A 22777-nucleotide genomic window follows, 5' to 3' on the forward strand; every position below is an offset into this window, starting at 1 on the left:
CCCCGCCTCCACCACCCACCACCACCACAATTTCTATACTTCGCTTAATGACACATAAAACACGTTGAAAAATTACACCGGGAACGAATCCATTTGTTTCTTGGGTTCCATTTACTTTTTTTTGTCCCCTCTCCTCTACTCTTTGAATGTTTTCTCTGCAATGACAATTCTCTATTTTGTCCCCAAGCATACCTATCTATCTTGCCACTGTATACATCAGTGACAAGGTCTATATTCCTTTATGTATTTCTCATCTACCATTTTATTCGCTTTTCATACTTCAGTGTGTCTGAAGGCAGGGGGGTTCAATTACCATTTTTCTTTCATTCCATCTCATTTTTTCTATGTAGACTTTGCTCTTTCCTCTATTTGTATTTTCTAAGCTTTTCTCTTCTGGTGTACTGTCTGGGCACTTCCATCTTGAGGGTTTTTGAACAGCAATTTCTTTCTGTTTTTAAAATCCACCCTCATCCCTCTTGTGGCCCTGGACCGGAGCCGTCAGTTATAACCTTAACAGTGGCCTCCACTCAGGGAAGTTGTCAAGTTGATAAATATTGATATCTACCCTACCATTTTACCACCACTTTTCCGCTAATGCATTTGGTTGGCATCAATCAGCTTCTTTGCCTTCTGTAAGCGCCCAGTGTGGGAACTGGTCCCGATCTGTCATTTATAAGTAATCTGTTCCACATTTCATCGAGAGCTCAGAAAGAGAAGAAAACATGGAGGAGAAGAGAAGGACAGAGAACCAGACTAGAGTGGCCCAGAGGGAAGGGAGATGGGGAGGTCCAGCAGGACAAGGTGGGGCAGAGGCAGGCTGCAGCCTGGCACAGAGGAGAGGCTCCTCAGGATCACCCTTGGTGCTGGGGACATCGGCAGTTCTTAATGACGACCCTGTCCTCTTTGGGATGTTAACCTACTTATCTCCTCCAATAAGGCTCCCCAGGGATGAAGATCTACATTGACCCCTTCACTTACGAGGACCCCAACGAAGCTGTCCGGGAGTTTGCCAAGGAGATTGATGTGTCTTTTGTGAAAATCGAAGAGGTCATCGGAGCAGGTATGGCTCTCCCCTCCCCTCGTCTCTGTCCTCTTGGTGTCCACACGTCTTCTTCCCACCGCCCTAGGTGCTTTCCTTCAACCTAAAAAGTCATCCCGTTGGGAAGAGAGCTTCCACCTTTGTCTTCAGAAGATGAATCGCGACCATCGACAATGCGTATCTAGGACAGGGAGAGGACATCCCTTAGACTCTTTCAGGGGCCTTGCTCACAGTGGCTGAGCTTGTCTGGTGGTGCAGAGAAGCTTTAGTTTTCAAAAATTCAGAAATAGCTCTAGAAATGGACCACCAAATGCAGATGAGCGAGATGTAGGGTACTTGGTCAAGATGACTTGGAAAGAAATAAGGATTGTTAGAAGCTGAATCTAGTATCCACTCACCAACGACGATTCCTCGGTGGCTGTGGGCCAAGATTTCTTGCCATATCCAGAGTTCCCCCTTTTCCTGTGTCCATGCGTTTGGAGCCAGACCATGCCTTGGCAGAGGAACCCAGCCCAGCCCAGAACTAAGCTGCTCTCAGGAAGTCAGACGTAAAGACGGATCTAGAATACTCATCTTTCTTTTATGGATTAGTAGTTGAATGGACTCAACCTTATTAGTGTAAATGAGATAAAACATCTCCAAATGTGATGACAAATAATCTCTTTGCAATCTCTGAGAAATCTTCTTAAAAGATATATTGGATTTGTGTCCTCCTCCTTGCTTTTCTTTTCTTCTACAACATTCTTTGCCTTTCCTTCTTCTTCAAGCTTCACTCGCCATTCTTCAGGCTCTCTTCACTAACGTGCTCCTGGGTCCGTGGTGTTTTAGTCAAATCACTATTTGGAAAGCCAGGGAGTGGTATCTCCCAACACTATTTCAACCCAGCCGAATATGTTCAGTCAAAGACGTAGACAGCCACTTCATATATTATCTTTAGGGGGACTGTCACCATTCTCCCATTCACTGCCTCTTTTAATGCACCGAGGGGTCAAAAAGCCATCTGTGAAATTGGAAGTCACATTTGAAAGCTTGTCCCATTAGGCCGCCTTTGTCATGCTCTGGTCTCCCTCTTGAGGAGCTGGGTCCTCGTACTTCCTTCAGCTGCATTGTGGTAGGTGCTGGGACTTCCCTGTCAGGACACACCACCCCTCAGGAGTTCCAGCCACCAACCAGAATCGGATCACAGGAGTCTATATGTATTTCCCATGGACTGTCATTAATGATGCTACTGAACCAGAACGCTCACTTCTGTGCAGATAATTCTCTCCTCCTCCTTAGATGGTGACATATTTAAGGATCATGCCTTGGAAGGCTGGGTCGCAGATAAATTGGATTCCTCTTAGGGGCTCAGATTTCTCCAGTAAACTTGAAAGAGTGTCGGGGAGGCGGGTTTTCAGGCCTGTGCTCTGTTCGCCCACGTTATTAATTGTTGTTATGGCTTGTGGTAATGGTGCCAGTGATTTTAATGTTGTTATTTATGTCATGTGCTTAGAGTGATGTGCCGTGGACTGCATTTCATCCCACACACCAGCCCCTTCCTGTCTTTGTCAGGGGAGGAGTGAAGAGCCTTCTCACTTTATGGCCCTGCAGGGAGCTTCAATTTGGGGTGAGCTCACTAACTGCTGGATGCCCATAAAGGGACAATTGATGGTCCTGCTCCATCCTTCACCTTCCATTTGTGCGAAGCATCTGCCAGTATTGTCGTGTTTGTGCGTCCTGCTCAAAGGCGGTCAGTCCTCTCTGTGGCTCACTTGGCATTGTGGAGTGATGCGTTTAGCAATTTATGTGACACCCAGCAGCATGGTGTAAATATTTCTGCTCAGTTGCTGCTGACCACCCTCTACCAGAGAACCGTCTCCTTGTGATTCCAGAGCTAATCCCTGTGGAGATGAACCCACAGTGCATAACTTGATGGGATTTTAACACCAGACACCCCTGGCTGGAATCAATCTTTCTCCAGTTCCTTCTCTCCTCTGCCATGGCTCTCCCCTCCCCCACAACCCACCTTGCTGAGACCAGCTCCACTAAAGGAGCTGGTGTGAAGGTCAAGGAAGACATTATCTTTTCTAAAATGAGATTTATACAACATAATGGGGGATCAGCCACCTGGAAGATTTGGAAAGGGGGTAAAAACTTGATTATATTATGGTAAAAACAAAACAAAACAGAAAAAAAAAAAAAAGCAGAAGGAAGAATCAGAAGTCATTTATTCCTTCTTCCCTCCCTCTCCTTCCCTCCCTCCTTCTGCTTTTTCCTCCTTCCTTTCTTCCTCCTCTCCTCCCTTCTTCCTTTTCTCTTTCTCTCAAAAAACTTTTGCTGGATACTTCTTTCTCCCTGATGTGAGGTTCTGTAAATGAAGAAACAGCTCTCCCCCTCCCAGGCCTGATGGTTTTGGTGGAAACAGGCAGCCCTGGAGTCATTAACCCTTACACCGCCCGCAGCACCAACTTGTACAAAGCGCTGGGCCCACCCACACAGGGCAGTGTTCAGGGGGATCGGGAAAGGTCCACAAGGGAGATGACCTTTGACATGAGCCTTCAAGGATGAAATTTAGTAGAAAAATATAAGTTTTTGTGAGATGCATTAGAAAGAATAGGATAGTGACAGAAGAGGACAATGAAATGATTCAGGAGGAAAACACACCTGTGCCAGCTGTTGTGTGCAGCTCTTGCCACCCCCTGTTCAGTGGCATGCTGGTAGCTCTACATCACCCAGGGCAGGAGTATTTACACCATGGGAATTGGCAGATGCTGCACATTCTGGAAGGCCCATAGTTGAGCACTTACCAGCATGTCTCTCTGCCTTCCTGACTGTGCAGTTATTTCGGAAAGGTGGCAGAAGCCTGTGCTTCCTGCGTGTGAGTCAGAGAAGAGTGCTGTGTTTGCTGTAGAAGGGATTATGTTTAGACTTTGAGAAGATCCTCATTCATTAGACATTGCCTCTGTGCCTGTGACCTTGGTGGATGCTGGAAAAATACACTGGAGGCTAACAGTCCCTGCCTCGCAGGGCTGTTGTCTAGCACACAGATACACACTCATCATGAGTGGAGGGGAGAGACTGAGACGGAGGTGAGGGACCCAGAGGACATGTAGCCCTGGAGATCAGAAGAGAGACTTGATGGAAGGGAGGGCCCAGGGCAGAGGAACCTGAGTGGCCCTGAGGGTGTGGCAGCTTGGATGGGCTGAGACAAAGGAAGAGAGAAGGCTGCTGAGGAGGACAAGTCTGAAGAATCAGGTTGGCCTAGAGGTCTGGAGGCTGTGATGTGCATTTTATCCTGTGGAAAAAAGGTTTCAGAGGAGGGTGAGCAATAGGATGGAGTTTGGGAAGCCGAATCGGATGCCTGCTGTCCTGGATCAAGAAGAGGGTGAAAGGAAGGGGTGAGTGAACTCTCAGGTGCCTGGGGACCAGTCTTGGGGCTTAGCTTGGGTGTGAGGAAGAGTTTTAGGGCGGCTGTTGGGATCAGGGGTGGGAGGGAGTCTGCATCTGCTTCCTCCCGGGGGAGTACCCAGTAGGGCCAATAGAGAGACTGGCAGGCTTGGGGATTAGAGTCAACAGTGAAGGTGGCATGGAGGCAACTTTAAGGCAGAAAGTTTTCTGGCCCCCAGAGCGTGGAGAGTAGCCATGTGCATGTGCGTGAAGGCCAATGAAGTAAAATCTAGAAATTATGAGACTGAAGAATCACATCAACTGCCAAAGTATCTTCTATAGTTATAGATAGAGGATGTTGAACAAAGGAATAAAAAGTAACAGTTGTGAGCCAGGTGTGGCACCCGCCCAGAAGACTGAATAATTTTTCATCATTATGCAGTAATTTGTTTAATGCCCACCTTTCCTTATGAGGTTCAAGGTTCCATAGAAGTGAGAGGACACAGGTGTTTGTCTTAGTCTGGGACCTGGCCTAGTGTGTGGCTTAGTTGCTCAATTAAATACTTGTTGTAGATGGTGGTTGAAAATAATTCCTTCAGAGGGGAAACTATAGCAGAAATAAAAATCTGGAAGATATAACTCATAGTACATCACTGGGTTCAATTCCCAGAACAATAAATAAATACCTAAATAAATTAATTAATCAAATAAAGGTGATCACATAGAAGTATAGAGTAGACCAGATGTCACTAGAGGTAGGGAAGAGAAAGGGGAGAGAAGATGGAGGGAGGGTAAATAATGGGATCAAAATGCAATTAGAGTAGAAGTAGTTTTAGTGTTCTAGAGCATAGTAGGACAACAAATATCTACAATTAATTATACATTTCAAAACAACTAGAAAGGAAGACCTTGAAGGTTCTCAACACATAGAAATGATATTAGAGGAGATAAAAATGCTATTCAACCTGATTTGATCATTAAACATTGTATACATGTATCTAATTATTATACCATACCATAAATAGTACTAATACCATGTCGGTTATAAAATAAAAAATAATTTTAAAAAATATAGATAGCTAGGTAGTGTTTGGGAGATTGCAGAGAAGCTAGAGAGGTGGAGTGTGGTCATGAATTGTTTGGTGCTCCAAAAGTGGCCCAGTGATGAAGGAAGGCCAGCCCTTATCTTCTCCCTGTGGATAAGAGCATCAATTGCAGCATCTTTAGCAAGGTTAACAGTCCACCCTGGTGCCTTTGGAAAATATCAGCTCACTGTTCCCATGAGTCTGACTAATAGGAATCACCTGATAAGCCAGCTCCAATGCACTGATTAATTTGGAGCAGTAGGATCAGTAGATTTACCCAGAGAATAACTCAGGGCTGCTTGTGTGGTTGGTCCCTACAGTATGAATGACACTCCTGTGTTGTGCAGTGTGCAACCCATATAACTGAATGCAGCAGTCTGATCGTGACCATCAAGTGTATGAAACATACATAGAGGTGTCCCCGGGAGGTGTTATGCAGAAGACATGCCAATCGTACTATAATTAACGAACACATTCTCCTCCTCCAACTCAAGCAGCTACCAGTTCAGATCTTCCACCTTGCCTGATCCCAAGGGAGAAGGGGGCTTGCAGTGAGAAACTGGGTGAGGATGGTTTGGATGAAGGAATGTGTGCTATGTCCAGAGATGGGGACAGAGTCACCATCAGAGACCAAGGAAGGCCCAGCAGGTCTCTGGGGAATATGTGGCACAAAAAGTGCCTGGCAGCCTGACACTCCTGGGGTCATTCAGAGTGAAGATGGACAGTATGGTGGTTCTGGAATAGGAAATCATATCAATAGCTCCAGAAATTATAATTAAAGCACTGAAAGCAGCCAGCATGTGCTGAACCCTCTGTGTGCCTTGCGTGACCCTGTGGACTTCCCCGGCATCGTTTCCTTTAACCCTCGTGGTATCCCCACGTGTTAAAGTTTATGTTTATGTGTGTGTGTGTTTTAACTGCTGAGTAGATCAACATTCAGATGGTAGCTTGCTATAAAGGGTGTTCTGCCAGTCAAGTTAATGATACAGCTAGAATTTAGGCCCCGATGTGTCTGCTCTGGACCTGGTGAAAGTAACCCCTACACTTGCTGCCACTTTGGTTGCTGTGGAAAAGAGCAGCTAAATATACAGCCATTGCTTATGATGAGAAACTCTGTTGTGCAGTTTGGAATACCCAAACCTCCTTGCCGGGAATTATGTTGCTGCCTCAGAATTCATTATCCCCATATGGTAATGCAGTAAAGATCTAGGAGAAAAGAGAAGTTTATTTTTCTTTCACCATCATGGACAGCCATCATGGCTAACAACCAGGACTCTTCTCAGGTTCACCTACCCCAGAAGCCTGGTTCGTGGGCATTTGGGGAACTTGGCTGGAAGGATGAAGATGGTGGTGATCGATTATTAATGCCTGTCCTCCACGCAGGATCAGGAGCTGGTGGTATGCGCGTCATGGTCCTACTACCAAGGGCTGAGTGCTAACCTTGCACAGGCTAGTGGGTTCAAACTTGCTAAAATTCATTCTTAAAATCTTCATTTAAATGTATTCTTTAAAAGTTCCATATCTGGTGTGAGCCTGAATTAGCAACTAGAAATTCTGCTTTCCTTTTTCCCCCCCAAGGCAGTTTGTGACTTCAAAATGCTGCTGAGAGAGGAGAGAGGAGAGAGAGAGAGAGAGAGTGAGAGTGAACGCAATTGTGTGTAGATTCATGCTGCACATAGCCAAAAGCTACTGCTCAAAATACCTGCTGGCAGGGTGGATGTTTCATTTTCAAAAATTGAAAAGTCTTTCCTTCTGATTTTATATATAATAGTTGAGGCATTGAACATAGCTCAACCACTTTCTTTCTCTTCCTCATTTTGTCAAGGAAGGTAGGAAAGAGGTACTGGCAAGGAGCTGAAACTCGTAGGGAATAATCTCAGTAGCTGTGTGGGAGGACAATCACAGGAGCTGGAAGCCTCCAGGGCACGGGTTCTCACACTTGAACCAGACATTAGTGTCACCAGGAAGCAGGTTAAAGCCCAGACCGCAGGGCCCACCTACTTGGTCTAGTGGGACTCAGGACAGCATTTTCTTTCTTTCTTTTCTTTTTTCTTTTTTTTTTTGGTCCCAGGGATTAAACCCAGGGCACTCAACCACTGTGCCACATCCCCAGCCCTTTTTATTTTTTTAGTCTGAGACAGGGTCTCGCTAAATCGCTTAGGTCCTTGCTAAGTTGGTAAGGCTGGCCTTGGACTTGGGATCTTCCGGCCTCAGCCTGGGAACTGCTGGGATTACAGGTGTGCACCACCCACACCTAGCAGGACTACATTTTCTAACACGTTCCTAGCTAATGCTGCTGGGTATGGACCACACTTTGAGAACCACTGCTGAGTGTTCCTGACTGGCTTGAAGTCCAAGGAGCTGTTCACTAACCAAGTCCACGTTCAGTTATGGGAGAGAACCCAGGGTCAGTTGCAAAGATGCATGGCATTATCAAAGCCCACCCAGACCAAAATGAGGCAGGCTGTCTTCACTATTGAAGAGAATCAACCACAACTGCTACCCAGCAGAATCATTTCCTATAAGCAGCTGTTTTAAATGTAAAGTTAGTGCTTGATTTATTAAAATTATTTTTAGGTTTTAATCATTTTTCTTAAAATAAAGAAAAATTAGTACCCTGACAGGGAGTTCATGTGATAGGAAAGTTGTTAAGAGTTGTTAAGATCATGGCAAATAAGACAGCATATAAGCAATAAGAGAATAAGACCACATAGACAGCAGGTTCTGGCCCCAATTACAGAAAGTTATCAGAAAGCAATGAAAGGTTTTTGAAGCTAGAATTATGAAACTAAAGGCAAATATTACAGGCAACTGCAAGTGCTTAGATACTGAGACCCCAAATTTTTGGTTTTGTTTATTAATAACACCAATATACCCATTGATTCCCACCTCCCTATGAGGCTTTGGAGACACCAAAGGCCCAGAGATCCCAGACTTTGGGATTCTGGGTTTACCTGGGAACATGCTCTGTGCCCAGATGCCTGGCAAAGGGACTCCCCACTGCCCCTGGCATATCTTAGATCAGGAACTTGACTCCCAAGGCTGCAGAAACCTGCCTTTTATCCCCCCTCCCCTTCATTCTCTCACAGGCACATGAGACTGTACTACCCTTTCCTACCTGTTTCATCTTTTCTTAGTCACTGCCACCATTGTCTTGAACAGTTTGTCATTTAGAAAACACTTTCTCATAGACTCCTCTACACCCAGTTAAGGAAGACAAGATGGTTTCTTACTTCTTTTTATTCTGAAGTGATGAGAGAGCTGAGTCTCTGGAGACATGGAGGACCCAGACAATGTCATTGCCCCAGATGTGATCTGCAGTTGACTCAGAGCCTCCTCCTCTGCACACTGTGGGAGACTCCCTCCCAACTGCACTCGGGGGCCATTTAGTTGTACAGGTAAAAACAGCCTCTGAACGAGGCACCGGTATTGAGTGACTTCTTTGCTGTTGTTGTGTTGAAAATCTGCTGGCCTGGTGAATATGAAGTCGTTTCTTTGCCGAACAGGAAAGGAACTAATTTTACAAAATCACTATTCTTTAAGGCATTTCAGAGCAGCTGGTTCTAAGATAAGTGACACTGTGACCTTCGAAGATGCCAATGACAAAACCCACCTTGCCCAGCCCAACAAGAGCATGGTTTTGTTTTATGATTTTTGTGATGAGTCCCCTGCAGAAGATGCACTTGAATGCTAAAGTGTGAGAATTGCTGCACTTGAGACCACACTGCCACAAAGATCAATGAAGTCACAGTTGTCAATCAGAAAAGTGATTTGATCAACAACATTCTATGAAGTTACAACTTTTCAAAGCCACACCTCTGCATCTATTTTCCTTCCTTCTTTTTTTCTTCTTTCTCTAATTCATATTGATAAAGCCCACACTGTGTGTTGGTCCCTACACAGTGAGAGGTGACCGATATGTAAGTTCTGCCTTTAAAAGTATTCAAAGGCAGAGATAAAATCCCAGAACTTTTGGGCTTTGAGCCGTTCAATAATCCATCCAAAATATGGTAGGTTGGTTTAGACCATGGTTCTCAGCTTTGGTCACACCTCAGATTTGCCTGGGCAGCCAGCCCTGGCCCTGTGTTCAGAAAGGCCTACACTTGGTTGACCATTCTACTGTCAGTCTTTCAATTCTTCATAATTTCTGAACGGGGAGTCCTGCATTTTTATTTCACAAAGCACTGCAAATTATGTTACTGATCTTGCAGGTAGCTTTTAAATATGTCAATGCTCAGGCTGCACCCAGACCGATTACTCAAAATCTTAAGGTGAGAACCAGGCCTCTGTATTCTGTAAAATGCCCCCCAGAGATTGCAGGAGCCCACTGACTTTGAGAACCACTGGTTAGAACAGAATTTCTCAACAGGGGTGTTTCTGTGTATGTTGTGGGGGGCATCATAGTCATCTGAAGTATTCTCCCAAACTCTACGTACTGCTGTATATAAATTGATAAATATTCTGATTCCTAAATATTCTGATCCTACCTACATCCAGGCAGGAGCTTTAGATGAATGACATCTGTCTTTGAAACAGTCTCACTTTCTCTGTTTACTCCTGCCTGGGTACTGAGTGGCTGTGATTAGTCACTACATACGAACTATGTGGAATTGCTCAGTTGGGACATGATGGTCCCTGAATTGAAACTTCTTATCCAGAAGCAGAATGGTAGGAAAAGAGACAGGCATGAACCACAACTCTGGCTCTTGTGATTTAGGGTGTGATTTCTTTGTGCCTCTTAATTAATTATTTATTAGTGAAATGGGAATGATTATACCCCAGTAGCAGGAGTATTGAGAGTATAGAATGGAACAAGACATGCAAAACACCTAGCGCATAGTAGGTGGTCAATAAATATCTGTGTTTATCTTCTTTCTCCAAGAAGAATTGGCATACTCTTTCCCTCAACTCTCAACTATACCTTTTTCCTAAAAAAAAGTCATTATTCTGGCACCAAGGAAGAAATACTAACCAATATTATTCAATAAGTATACTTATTAAACTTGCAATTTCTATTCATTCAGTTCACAATTATTGAATATATATTAGGTCAAAGTGAGGCAAGGATATGTTCCATATATGTTTGCTACATAAACATGCATGCCCATATAGAGACATAAGCATACATCCATGTGAAAGGCGCCTGTTTTTCAGTAACTTTCTTTAAATTTTGTGCATTTTAACTACCAAAGTAGTGCCTATGATAACAACCTGAACAACATAAAAGAAACTATATCAGGCTTCCTAATCTCTACCTTTCCCTCTCATCCACATCCTTCTACTATACCCGTTTTTAAAAATAATTTGAAGTTGAAAATAAATTTAATATGAACTTTTCACAATGTTTCTTTGCATACACAGACATCTCAAATGGGCCCAAGTTGCGTATCACATTCTATACTTGCTTTTCTTCTTCACTTAACAATAGAACATGGACATCTTTTAAAGTCCACACTTAGCACCCGTCGATCGGTCCACGAGGGTGCTGTTTTCCAGCCATTCTCTGACTTAGTCCCTCAGTGTCTGACTCTGGAAGATGTGGCTGACACACAAATTGAACATCCTATGACACACAAATTTAAAAAACTGGTACTTCTACTTTTGGATAAAGCAGCGGCCAAATCTCAACAGTTTATAATCCAAGAGTGTGCGTGGGGAAGGTCAGATAAATAACATATGACACGCCAACTTATATTGGCAAACCTGCCACGTACCCTCCAGTGAATGTGCAAGCTACGACCATGAGAGTCCCAGTCTGACCTCATGCAGTTCACCAAAGCAGCAGGTGATTCAACGTCAAAACTCATATTACAAATGATATCTATCTCAGTGTTAGGTCTGGGTTGAAATCTTCCTAATGGTTCTTAAACCAGCCTCTACTCCAGCCCTGTATTCTGTCAAGTTCAGTAGACTCTGGAGCAGTTTTATAAGTCCAGCAGCTTCTTTCCAATCTTTTCAGTAATAGAAAACAAAAGGAACTTACAACGAAATCACACAGAATGGGAACTTGCCTTTCTAATGCAGCCAGTAATTTTTCTGATTGCTCACACTTTGCTCCGTTATTTTCTTCCAGAAGTTGAAAATGAAAAAAACCAAAGTTTTCCTGGTGGAAAACCCTGCTGCTCCTGACAGGCCTTTGACACACAGTTCAGTGAGGCGATTACAAGTAGATACTTTACTGTTTCACATGAAAGAACTGGAAGTTACAAAACCAAGTGAAATCAGAGAAGAACTTTTAAGAGTACGTTAAGCAAGATTCAACAGATTTTTGTTTAGGCAGTTATGAAATAGTGTCACCAGAACCATTTTTACTCTTGGTGATTCTACTGCAGAAGTGTTTAAATGCTGTGCCCGATGGAGGTGTACAAACACAGACTCACTTGGAGAAATCATTTGCCATTTGGAGACCAGGAGTGCAGTTAGCTGACAGCCTCTGGCTGCAGTACCTTCGCCGTCTACAGGGTTGGCCTCATCTTTCCTGAAGAGGCCTGGCTCTTCCAGGCAGCCCCCAGCCAGTGGCTAAGCCTGGGGGAAGCTGTTAGGGCCCAGCTATTTCTGGAACATGAGCTCTTTGCTGCAGAGCTGCTAGTTAGGTTACCCGAGAGTTTGTTAGGTCTGCACAGGTCACATCATGTTGTGATCTGGGTTCTTCCTGCCCAATCCTGCTTCCTTCCCCTTCAAATTTTCAGAGAAACTTCTTCCTTTCCTAACTTTTTCATGTCCACTTTCTGGAGGACCCAGTAGACCCCATTGTCCTCACAGCAGTGGAGGAACATAGACAGTGTAGATCTCAGTCAGAGAACTAAAGTACCCAAACACACCCCCATCCCCTGCAGCAGGCCCTGTTAAAAATAAATTAGGATTCTGCCAAAGAAAACTGACCATCTCATTTCAATTACTCATCCGGGGACACAAATGAAAAAAAATTAAGTATGGGACAAGACAAATACAAGTATTCTGAAATTCCACTGTAGTTGCTCAAACTATTTCTAAGAACCGACATAAGAAACATATTTTAGTATTCCTTTTGTGTTTTGCAATGAACTGATTAGAGCCGAGACGTCACAGATACCATGAGAGAACACTCTTTCAGTTTCTGCCACTTGAATCACAATTCCATGTTGAGCGCCGCTGCTGTTGCTAAGATGCCGCCCCTTGTTCCACAGACTGAGAAGGATGAGGACACTAATTGTATTCTTCTTGTTGCAGGAGAGTTTGGAGAAGTGTACAAGGGCCGTTTGAAACTGCCAGGCAAGAGGGAAATCTACGTGGCCATCAAGACCCTGAAGGCCGGCTACTCAGAGAAGCAGCGTCGGGACTTCCTGAGCGAGGCGAGCATCATGGGCCAGTTTGACCATCCCAACATCATCCGCCTGGAGGGCGTCGTCACCAAGAGTCGGCCTGTCATGATTATCACTGAGTTCATGGAGAATGGTGCTTTGGATTCTTTCCTCAGGGTAAGAGAGACTAAGGGACAACTCAGAGAGATCTAAGCCTGGGGAGAAGCCACCTGGGAGGATAACCCACCGTTCAGGAACCACCTGGATCAATTGGGAGCATGTTGGAGGTATTAGCAAGGTTAGCAGTGATTTGTTGCTAAAACAAGAGAACAAAGCAGGGCCTTTGAACAACTCAGAGGGAGGGTGGCATGGAGAGGGCCTCAGTAAATACCTTCCGAATGAATAAAACGAGCAGATCCAAGAATGACCATTGGCATTCGCGTGAATCACAGAGATTGAAGAGACCCTTGGTGGCCCCATGTCCCTGTGTGATTCATGCAGATGCCTTTAGCCAGCTCGGCTGCTCTCCCAGCCTGCTTCCTTCATGGACAGTTAGAGATAAAATGGGCTGTCCTTTTCTGATGCTGAAGCTACTGTCCTTCAAGGAGACACTTTTCTGGACAGGGAAGAGGAAGACTCTGTCACATGTATCCAGACATCTTTTCTGGTATTGATGAAGAATTTTGACTCCCAACCAACCTGCAGCAGAGGTGGGAGGCCGCTGAATGCCTTTTGGTTGGGAGACCTACAAAAGGTTATTGTCAGAATATGCCCCAATGAGGCCAGGCCCGTGAAGGGGCCACTTCCATTTCTTTAGGATATCATGGAGCCACATAAAGAAGGAGTGAGTGAGGAAGAGAGCCAAGGTGCTGGTGTCCAGGGATTGGAAGCCAACTGAGCCTGCACTGGAGAGCAGGACCTGCCTCAGACCAAGAGGCTCAGTGGGATGACTGGGGAGCCTGAGAGCAGGAGGCCCAGGGATAGGTACCATCAAAGTAAGGTGCATGAGCCAGGACTTCAGGTAATACCAGGAGCAGGCTACACACATCACCAAAGCTATCACCAATAGTTATGGCTGCTGACCAAAGGACCATTCATTCATAGCCAGTCACTGAATCAGTGATGGGGTGATTTCTCTGACCTGACCCATGCTGGAGGCTGAACCAAAGAAAAGAAAGTAGCATGCTCTAATGGTGTGTAACAAATCACCCCAGACTTCAGTGGCTTAGCACAACAATGATATATTGTGCTCATGAGCCTGCAATTGGAGCAGAGTTTATAGGGAGGTGTGCTTACATCTCTGGTCCACGTGGATCTAGCTGGAGCAGGTCAAGGGCTAAGGTCTGAAACTGTTGGAAGATTCACCCATTCATGTACCTGGCAGTTAACTGATGTCAGCGCTCTGTTCTAAATGGCCTGCTCTAGCTGTCTTAGGTCAAGCTGGGTCCCAAGAATGAGTATCCCAAGAGAGGAAATGAAAGCTGTATTCTTTGTAATCTAGCCTCAGAAGTCACATAGTGTCACTTTCACCACAGTGACAAGCCCACCAAGATCCAAGGAGGAAAAAAGTCCCCATGTTTTGAAAGGAGGACAGCAACCCAATATCCTGTTACTCTTAAGAGATGGAAGCTCTTGTTACATCCATCTCACAAAATACAACCTGCCTCAGAAGGAGTCCTTGTCCTGGGGACCTGAGGGCCCAAAGCTTCTAGCTGTCACCTCCCCGTGTCATGTTTTTTGTTGCCACAAATGGAACACAGAGCTATCATAGAGCGGGACTTAAAGCTCCTATATGTACACGATATCTCATTCACTGCCTTTGTGACCACATCAGAGCGAGATATGGTCTATGCTTTCCTCCAGACATTCATTTGTGATCAGAGACCTCATGAAGACAGTCAAATAAACATGAATAACAGAAGGCAATGTTAGAAGAAAAAGGATTTTCTGGACCAGCCTTGAGACCCTTTCATGAGTCGTTTGTTTCCTACCAGTCACCTGACTGTACTTCAGAGAAAGTCACCACAGGATTTGAGGACTGTGATCAGACTCCTTCCCCAGGACATGCAAGGGACAGGGAGATTCATCTCAGAAGCCTGTGAAAATCAAAACTTCGTACTGTTGCTCCTCCCAGGGCCTTTTTCCATCTGGGTCTCTAGACACAGAGGCGCATGTCGAACACTAGTGTTTTTCATGATGATGTGGCCCAGTGTGCAGAGGGAGAAAACCCAGGAGCAAGAAAGAAGCCCAGGAAAACAGAAGAGAGGGCATGGCAGGAAGGGGGCGGCGAGAGCAGGCAGTGCCAAGAGCAGAGGGGAAATGAAGCGTTTCTCACTGCTCGCACCGCGTGGAGGCAGGTAATCTATAAATCTAATTTCAGTCTTACTACCAAACCCTGGAGCCTAGCAACATTAATTGATGTATCTGCTGCTTGATAAAATTGAAAAAATAGGTCATCAGTTCAGTTCTACAGGGTCCATCTTCTGGGAAGGAGGATAATTTTAGGATCACCACACAGAGAAGAAAGGAAAAGGGTTAGGCCTCGATTCATGCAACTGCTTGCTCCAACAGCTTTGGAGAGGGGCCACAGGTCTAGCCCTGGGTCAGGGTCACAGGGATCCAGCCAGCGCCTCAGACATGGCGTTTTACCATCCACTCTGTTCCTCCCTTGTTGCAGGACCTAGAAATTCTCACGTTCTAGAAGGTTTGGAAACACTCTTATTTTTTAAGCAAACACTCAGTAAGTGGTTCATTATTATCAGTGTCTTTAAATGACTGAACCAAGGATTGTAGATCATACACATTCATTATTAAACATTTCCTCCTTGGCACTCGGATGCAAAGGATTCAATATGGCGACTCTTCCCTAGTCTAGGAACAATTCCTGAAGCCAGTCAATGTTCCATGCCTTAGCTAAGAAGGTCAGCATGCTCCATGATGCCTTCTTGCCTAAAGCAGGATCCTGTGCTTGCTGCTGGTTCATTCACAGATGGCCATAACTGGAAGATTTGGAAGTCACTGAGTAATGGCAAACAGGGCCACTTCTGAGTAGGGAAGCTCTTCATGGGATGAAGCTGGAAGATAGCAGCCCAGATGCCTTGGCTTCTTCTGTGAGTCACCCTGTGGCCTGGAGCAAGTCTGTTAACTCAATTTTTCAATCTATAAACTAAAGGCATTGAGCTGGAAGAGCTTGAAAGTTCTCTTTCAGTTAAAAAAAAATCTATGATTCATTCTCCTCAAACAAATCAAATAAGGGTTTCATTTCCTGAAGTGGATTTGTCAATGAAGGTTGAAATACCTAAATCCTTCCTGTCTAATATAAGGGCCAGCAAGTGGCTTCAGTGCATTTTCAGAAAAGCAATTTCAGCAGAAAGCACTTCATGAAGGAAAGAAATTTTAAATCACTCTACCTAGGTCTGTATTTCTTCTCTGTACCATTTTACCATATGCTCAGCACAGAGCCAGGTTCTTTCCCAAAGTCACTAAGATATCTGTTTGTTGGTGGTGTTTTGTTTTGTTTAGTTTTTCTGTCTTGCTTGTTTTGTATGCTGATGTTCAAATCTCTGGAAGTTATACCAATAAACTGAGCATGAGACAATTGAACATGTCAGAAAATTTTAATATGTTTATACCTTTAGGTTTCACCAAGATTATGAATTCAACAGACAGAACCCTGCCTGCGATGATATGTGGTTCCCCTGCACACCCTAAGGAAATTGGGTTGCACATTGCAGAGTCTGCATAGTCCAGTGGATGAGGCACTGGGCAGGAGTGAAAGGACAGATAAGAGTAGCATCATTAATCAGTCGTGGCCTTTCTCCCTGTGAAGCTTGTGCCTGGCCATCTTCTCCAGCTTTTGAGGCAGCCATGACCAGTCGATCAGAGATGGAATGTCAGTGGAGAAGCAATTTGCCATTCCAGATTTAGATTCCTATTATAACTCAAAACCACATAGAGTGATTTAAGGCTGATCACATAAACTTTCTGGATCTCCTTTATCTTGTCTATCAAAATAATATAATATTCCCTGTCTTGCCTACTATGCAGGACCAATTTTAAGGCTCAAAAGATATTCTATAGAACATGACTTGCTATTCATAAGTCAAATAATAGAAGAGATTGATATTTGTTAATTGATTCAAACTACAGGCCTGCATCATTAAATCTGGGTCATCCACTACCATGATTGGACAGATGACGGGGGTATATTATGGATGTCTACCTGTTACCTGTTGAGCTCAAAATGTACTGGAACTGGACATTGTCTAAGGACAATGGCCCTAGGATATCTCACAGGCACACCCTGGAAACCATGAGGACCCCAGAATTCTGGTCCCAAGAGCCCTCAGTCTCTCTCACTGTGCACATTTGAGGACAGGGAAGAGCTGACTTGGAGGACATTAGGGCCTTTCTGATGGTAGCAGTGACCACTGCTGCCATCTTAGTATTAACAGGCACTGAGAGAAGATATTTACGCTCATCCAAACCCTACAACAAATGTTCTTATTTCACACATATGGAAATCACTGCTCTGGAGGTTGAATAACTTGTCCAAGCTCACTCAGCCAGGGAACAGCAGAGCCTGGATTCCAACTGGGTCTGTCTAGCTCCAGAGCCCAGACTTTTAACCTCTTCTTGGCACCTGTTAAACTCAGGAGCTGAAGATAACTGATCTCAGTTTTAAAACCAATAAGATAATAAAGCAGCTCTAGGAAGACTCCAGTGACCTGAAGCAGACACACAGACCCATGGCCACGAACTTCCAGCATTGCTCTTCTCAAAGCCACTTACAGCCACCACCCAGGCCCTCCGCAAACATCAGCTTCTTTAGAGAGGCATTCATTTCTCACCACCTTGTTGTCTACACATACAGAGGGGAAATAACAAACTGCATTGAAAAAATACAAGCCTGCGATTTGCAGCTGAGATACATTTTTGTATTCTACAGAAGCTGCATGACAACTGTCTGAGGAGGCAATTCCCCAGGGACCCACTTGGAGAAAACGTGTGGCACTAGGGAAAGGCTGGCTAACTTCTTGAGAAGGTGTTGACTGAAGTTCATTAGTGAGAAGGAGGATTCGCCTCACTCACTCCACATCCAGCCTTCACAGATGGGCAACGTGTGCTGGAAGCGAGTCAGAGTTTCCAACAGCAGCTCTGCGCTTTTCTTTTGGAAGAAAATGTTACCGAGAAAGTATTCTGGGCAGGTTGGAAGGTGGTTGAGATTTAAGTTAGAAACAGCCTGGATGTGGGGTGCCAAACCCAGTGTGTTTTGGGGGCGCTCCCTTTGGCAGCCGTCTCAGGAAGGAAGAGGGAGTGTCAGTTTGCTTGACTACTCCAAATGATTGTGGGCATAATCCCCCAGAAGATGGATTCTGGTTTGCAATCTTCCATGAGAAATAGTCTTCAATAGTTCATACTATTGGTTTTTGGACTTCTTCATTATTAGGGTTTTTCTCTAATAAATGTGGTATTTTTATAATAAGTCTTTTATGTTTCCATAGTTTTTTTTTTTTTTTTTTGCATAGAAAAATGCTTTTGGAGGAAGACAGGCATAAATGATGTGTCCACACGTTTAAACAAAATAATGTTACGTGAGTGCTATGTGTAACACCAAGAGCTCTTCACACTGCTGATGGCTTGTGTATTTCATGTGGGGACTATGTGGCAGAAGGTGTGGCTGCCTTTCCCAGGGCCTATGTTCAGCAGTAACTAACTAGACCCCTGCTGTCCTGCCTCCTCCCACCTCTCCTCCAACCAGAGCACCCCAGTGCCTGAGTTGTACTGTTCTTCTAGAACACAACCCATGGCCCTTTGGAAAATGTGTTCTTGGCAACATGACCCAGGATCCATTGATTTAACCAATGACTGCAGTGCTAAGAGCCAGGAGCTTTGGGGCAGCAGGAGGAAGGGACCTCAATTGAGGGGTCCATCTACCCAGGGAGGAGGGCATCCAAACAAGAAACTCAGTAAGCCCACCAGTGACTGGAGAGAGGGCAGCACCGCATGCTGGCAGGGGCAGGAGCAGCAACATCTCCCACGTCTCCCATAAGCTAGCAGAGTTCAGAGTGCGAGACCCTGTGCCTGAGCTCCTGCCCTGGTCCCCATGAGGTGGGTGTGGTTATCCCACATAAAGACTGGAGCTTCCCAAGGAAGGTGCCTTACACATTTCATTTTGAAAACAGAAAGAGGTGAACAGAAATTCATTCAACTCACTTTTATTGAGTTTTGTTTTCCTTCTCTGTTAAAGTTTTCAGCACTGAGAGATAATTCTGTGGTGACCACAAGTGGTGGGGGTTCTTGTCCTCAATGAGCTTACAGTCAAGCAGCAAAAGACAGACAGGTGGACACGGAACATACACAAGATTATAACGTGTGACGTATGCTAAGAAGAATAATAGGGCCATGTGCTGAAAGGTAGTAGTCAGGAAGTCCTTATGGGTGTGGAGGGAGGGAATAGTTACCAACATGTCCTGTTTGAAGAAGAGACATTTAAGCAAAACCAGAAGAAGTAGATACGATTTATGGGGCGAAAACAGAGGGAATGAAAGTATAAGCACCCTAAGGCAGGAAGAACTTGGCTGGGGAGAATGGAGGCTGCCAGCACAGTGGCTTTACTTAGCCCAGGAGTGAAGGGTCCAGTGGGCTGAGGCAAGGCAGCAGCTGATCCCACGGGTCTTGTGGGCAAACCACTAAGCAGTTTGGAAATTTTCCTTAATGCAATGGGAGGCTATTAGAGAGCTTAAGCCAGGGAGTGACATGGCCTGATTTATGTCTTTAAAAGATGGTTCTGGCTGCCGTGGAGAGAATGGATTGTAGCAGGGGCCGGCACGAGAGGCTGTTACAGGTGATGGATGACCACGACTTGGTTGGAATGGTGGCCGTGGAGAGGGAGAGGAGTGGATAGGTTTGAGATGTAATTTGGAGATGAAATCGACAGGGCTTGGCGAGAAGAAAGCTGAGCGTTCAAGGAAAGGGTAAGGGTGGGGGAGGGGAAAGGAAGGGGCAGAGGTGAGCTTTGTGCCCAACACTGACAGAAGCTGGCAAGCAGTGGGCCATGGCACCTCGGCTTCTGTTTAGCCGCTGAAGCCTGTCTTGATCCAGATGCCTTTTGTCTTATCACAGCAAAACGATGGGCAGTTCACAGTTATCCAGCTGGTGGGCATGCTCAGGGGCATTGCTGCTGGCATGAAGTATCTGTCCGAGATGAATTACGTGCACCGGGACCTGGCAGCTAGGAACATTCTGGTCAACAGTAACCTGGTGTGCAAGGTGTCCGACTTTGGCCTCTCCCGCTACCTCCAGGATGACACCTCAGACCCCACCTACACCAGCTCCTTGGTGAGTCTTTCTTGATATTCTCAGGAAAAGCCTGGTGTAACTAAAAGGTGGCTGGGGACTTGTGACAGGGCATCTGGGAAAAAACTGGTACCTGAACTTATCTCTTCAAGGAGGGATCCGGAGACTGGGAAGACCATCCAACTCTGGAGAAATAATAGCAGCCAGTTGTCCATGCAAGAATTTGGGCATAGGCTGTGACAGAGGACCCATGCCTGCTCTAAAGCCATGGTGTCCCTTGGCCAGTGGGAATACAAAATATGGGAACAGATGATTTTGGAGAACCCATACAGGTGAACAAGGCACCAGAGACATTTGTCAGCAGGAAGCAGGCTCCGGGCATGGTTGAGAGTTTCAGTCCTCAGATGGGTTGGGCACTGCATCATGAGATGGACTCTGGGTCTCCCTCTCTTTTCCCTCTACATGGCTTCCAGATATCTTGAAGTACCATCCACATGATGAGCACTCCTAAATTGGTATTTCCTGTTGAACCTCCCTGTCCACATCCTGAGCAGCAATAATCATCTAAATCCAACTGCCTCATCCACATGAATTCATTTAGAATTATAATGAATCCAAAATAGAGCTCTGGAGCTACTTACCAACAGATCCTCCCTGGTAGCTGGCACCACTTCACTAGAAATTGTCCCTGCCTCTCCGCCCTCCACCCAGGCCTTGCTGTGTCCCATCCCTCGGCAGCTCCAATAGGTTCCTATAGAATCTGTGCCATTCTTCCTCTCTGCTGTCACCATCCTGCCACAAGCCACCACTCTCTTTTGCCTGGACTGTTACAGTGGCTTCCTGACCAGTATCCCTGATTTCCTCTTGTCTCCATCTATCCATTTCCCACCTCCCTGCCTACCTATCTTTCTTTAAACTTGCAAATGTGTATTATAAAAATTAAAAGATACAGGGAAGTAAAAGCAAAAGAATAACTAATAAATTAAAATTTCCCCAAGGCAGGCTCTATCACCTTTTTCCTAAAGGATCATGTGGTAAATATTTTAGGCTTTGCTGGCCAAGAGGCAAAATAGAGGACATTGCTTAAATAATTATATAGTCCTTTACAATGTAACCCTTTTAAAAGTTATAAACATCATTCTGATCTTACGGACTGTAAAAATGTGACCAGTCAGACTAATAGGTTGAAGTTTATTAATCCCTGGTGAACTCCATTTTCAACAGGTAGATGTGTGTCCTTTCACATTTTTCTCTTTATTCAAAAACTTGAACGTGTTTGTACTATAAAATTGGGATCATAATATGCCTATTTCTCTGAATTCTGGTATATCCTTGGGCATTCTTGCTGCCCCATTGATTTTCACAAACTTTGTAAATATTCACACCTCCTGCTCAGAAATGTGTCCAGCTTCCTGCATCCTTACCAGCACTGGAGATGATCCATCTCTAAAATTTGCTAAACCAACAATGAAAAATGGGTACCTCATTTTATTTTAATTTGCCTTTTCAAAACACAGATATATTAATATCTTTTCACACAGTTACCAGGATCCTCTTCCCCTGTCTGTACATCTTTTTTACCTATTTTTCTGTTGGGTTGTCAGCTGGTCTCTCCAATAGTGATGTCAACCCTTTGTCCCACATGACTTGATTACTCCACAGTTTGTGGCTATTTTGATGGCTTATGTTGCCTTTGACTTGCAACGTGGTTAATATCCATACATCTAAAAATACCTATCTTTTCCTTTACATCTTCTTACAGTTCTTTATTTGTCCTGAAAGTTTTCTTCACTCAAAGGTGATAAAATATTGCTTAAAGTTTTCTGTACTATTTTATTGAGGGAGTTACTCTATATTTAACTATTTGGTACACACGAAATTTATTTACTTATTCAAACACTTTATTTTAAAAATATCAAGTATATGGAGAATTTGAAAGAATTTGACAGAAATAGTCATACACTCCCACTTAGATTCTAGAATGAATACCTTCTATACCTGCTTTATCTTATAACTTCTATCTACACCTCTGTCTATCCATCACTGCATTTTATTTTGTTGACTGATTTCCAAATTGCAGACATTATATATATCACCCCCAAACATAATGTCATACATGTCTTTACCTGAAGTTAAATATTTGTTTACAGTTATTTTTTGTTTGGAAACTTTTTGCATATAATGGAATGCACATGTGTTAAGGGTATATTTAGAGTTCTAACAAATATGCACAACTGCATACAACCCAAACTCCCAGAAAGATAGGGAACATGGCCATCACCTCAGGGAGTTCCCTCAGGTCACTCCCTAGTTGATTCTCATGCCCCCACATACACACACCACTTTTCCAACCCAAGATTTATTTTAGAACCTCATATACTAAAACTTCATATGAGTGGAAGCATACAGTGTATGTTCTGTGTCTGGTCGATTTTACTTGGCGCTATGTTTGAGAGAATCGTTCAAGTTGTTATGTGCAGCAGGAATTTACTCTTACTTATTGCTGAATTATTATTTATTTATCCATTTTCTTATTGACAGATACCAGGGGTATTCTGGTATTTATTTTTGAATATGTACTGGGAAATGTATTCTCACACTGCTTTGTTCAGGTAAAAAGACAACTATGCCAACATCACTTATTAAAAATATTATTCATTTTTTGACTCTTTTTTATTAGTGCATTATAGTTATTTTTCATTTTTTAT

The 22777-nt window shown here is 44.3% G+C and overlaps 1 protein-coding gene across 1 annotated transcript in view; it reads left to right on the top strand.

Annotated features, from left to right (window-relative positions):
* Window positions 1-22777, top strand: part of LOC306637686 (ephrin type-B receptor 1) — a gene marked incomplete at its 5' end in the record, with an annotated part of 135740 nt that overhangs the window by 69590 nt on the left and 43373 nt on the right. Inside the window, 3 exons of the mRNA XM_079100448.1 lie at window positions 938-1060; window positions 12700-12947; window positions 19896-20111. Coding sequence (XP_078956574.1) covers window positions 938-1060; window positions 12700-12947; window positions 19896-20111 — 587 coding nt within the window. The remainder of the gene's footprint in view (window positions 1-937; window positions 1061-12699; window positions 12948-19895; window positions 20112-22777) is intronic.

This window comes from Sciurus vulgaris, assembly GCF_902686455.1.
Source record: "Sciurus vulgaris genome assembly, chromosome: 10".
In the NCBI taxonomy this organism is placed as follows: Eukaryota; Metazoa; Chordata; class Mammalia; order Rodentia; family Sciuridae; genus Sciurus; species Sciurus vulgaris.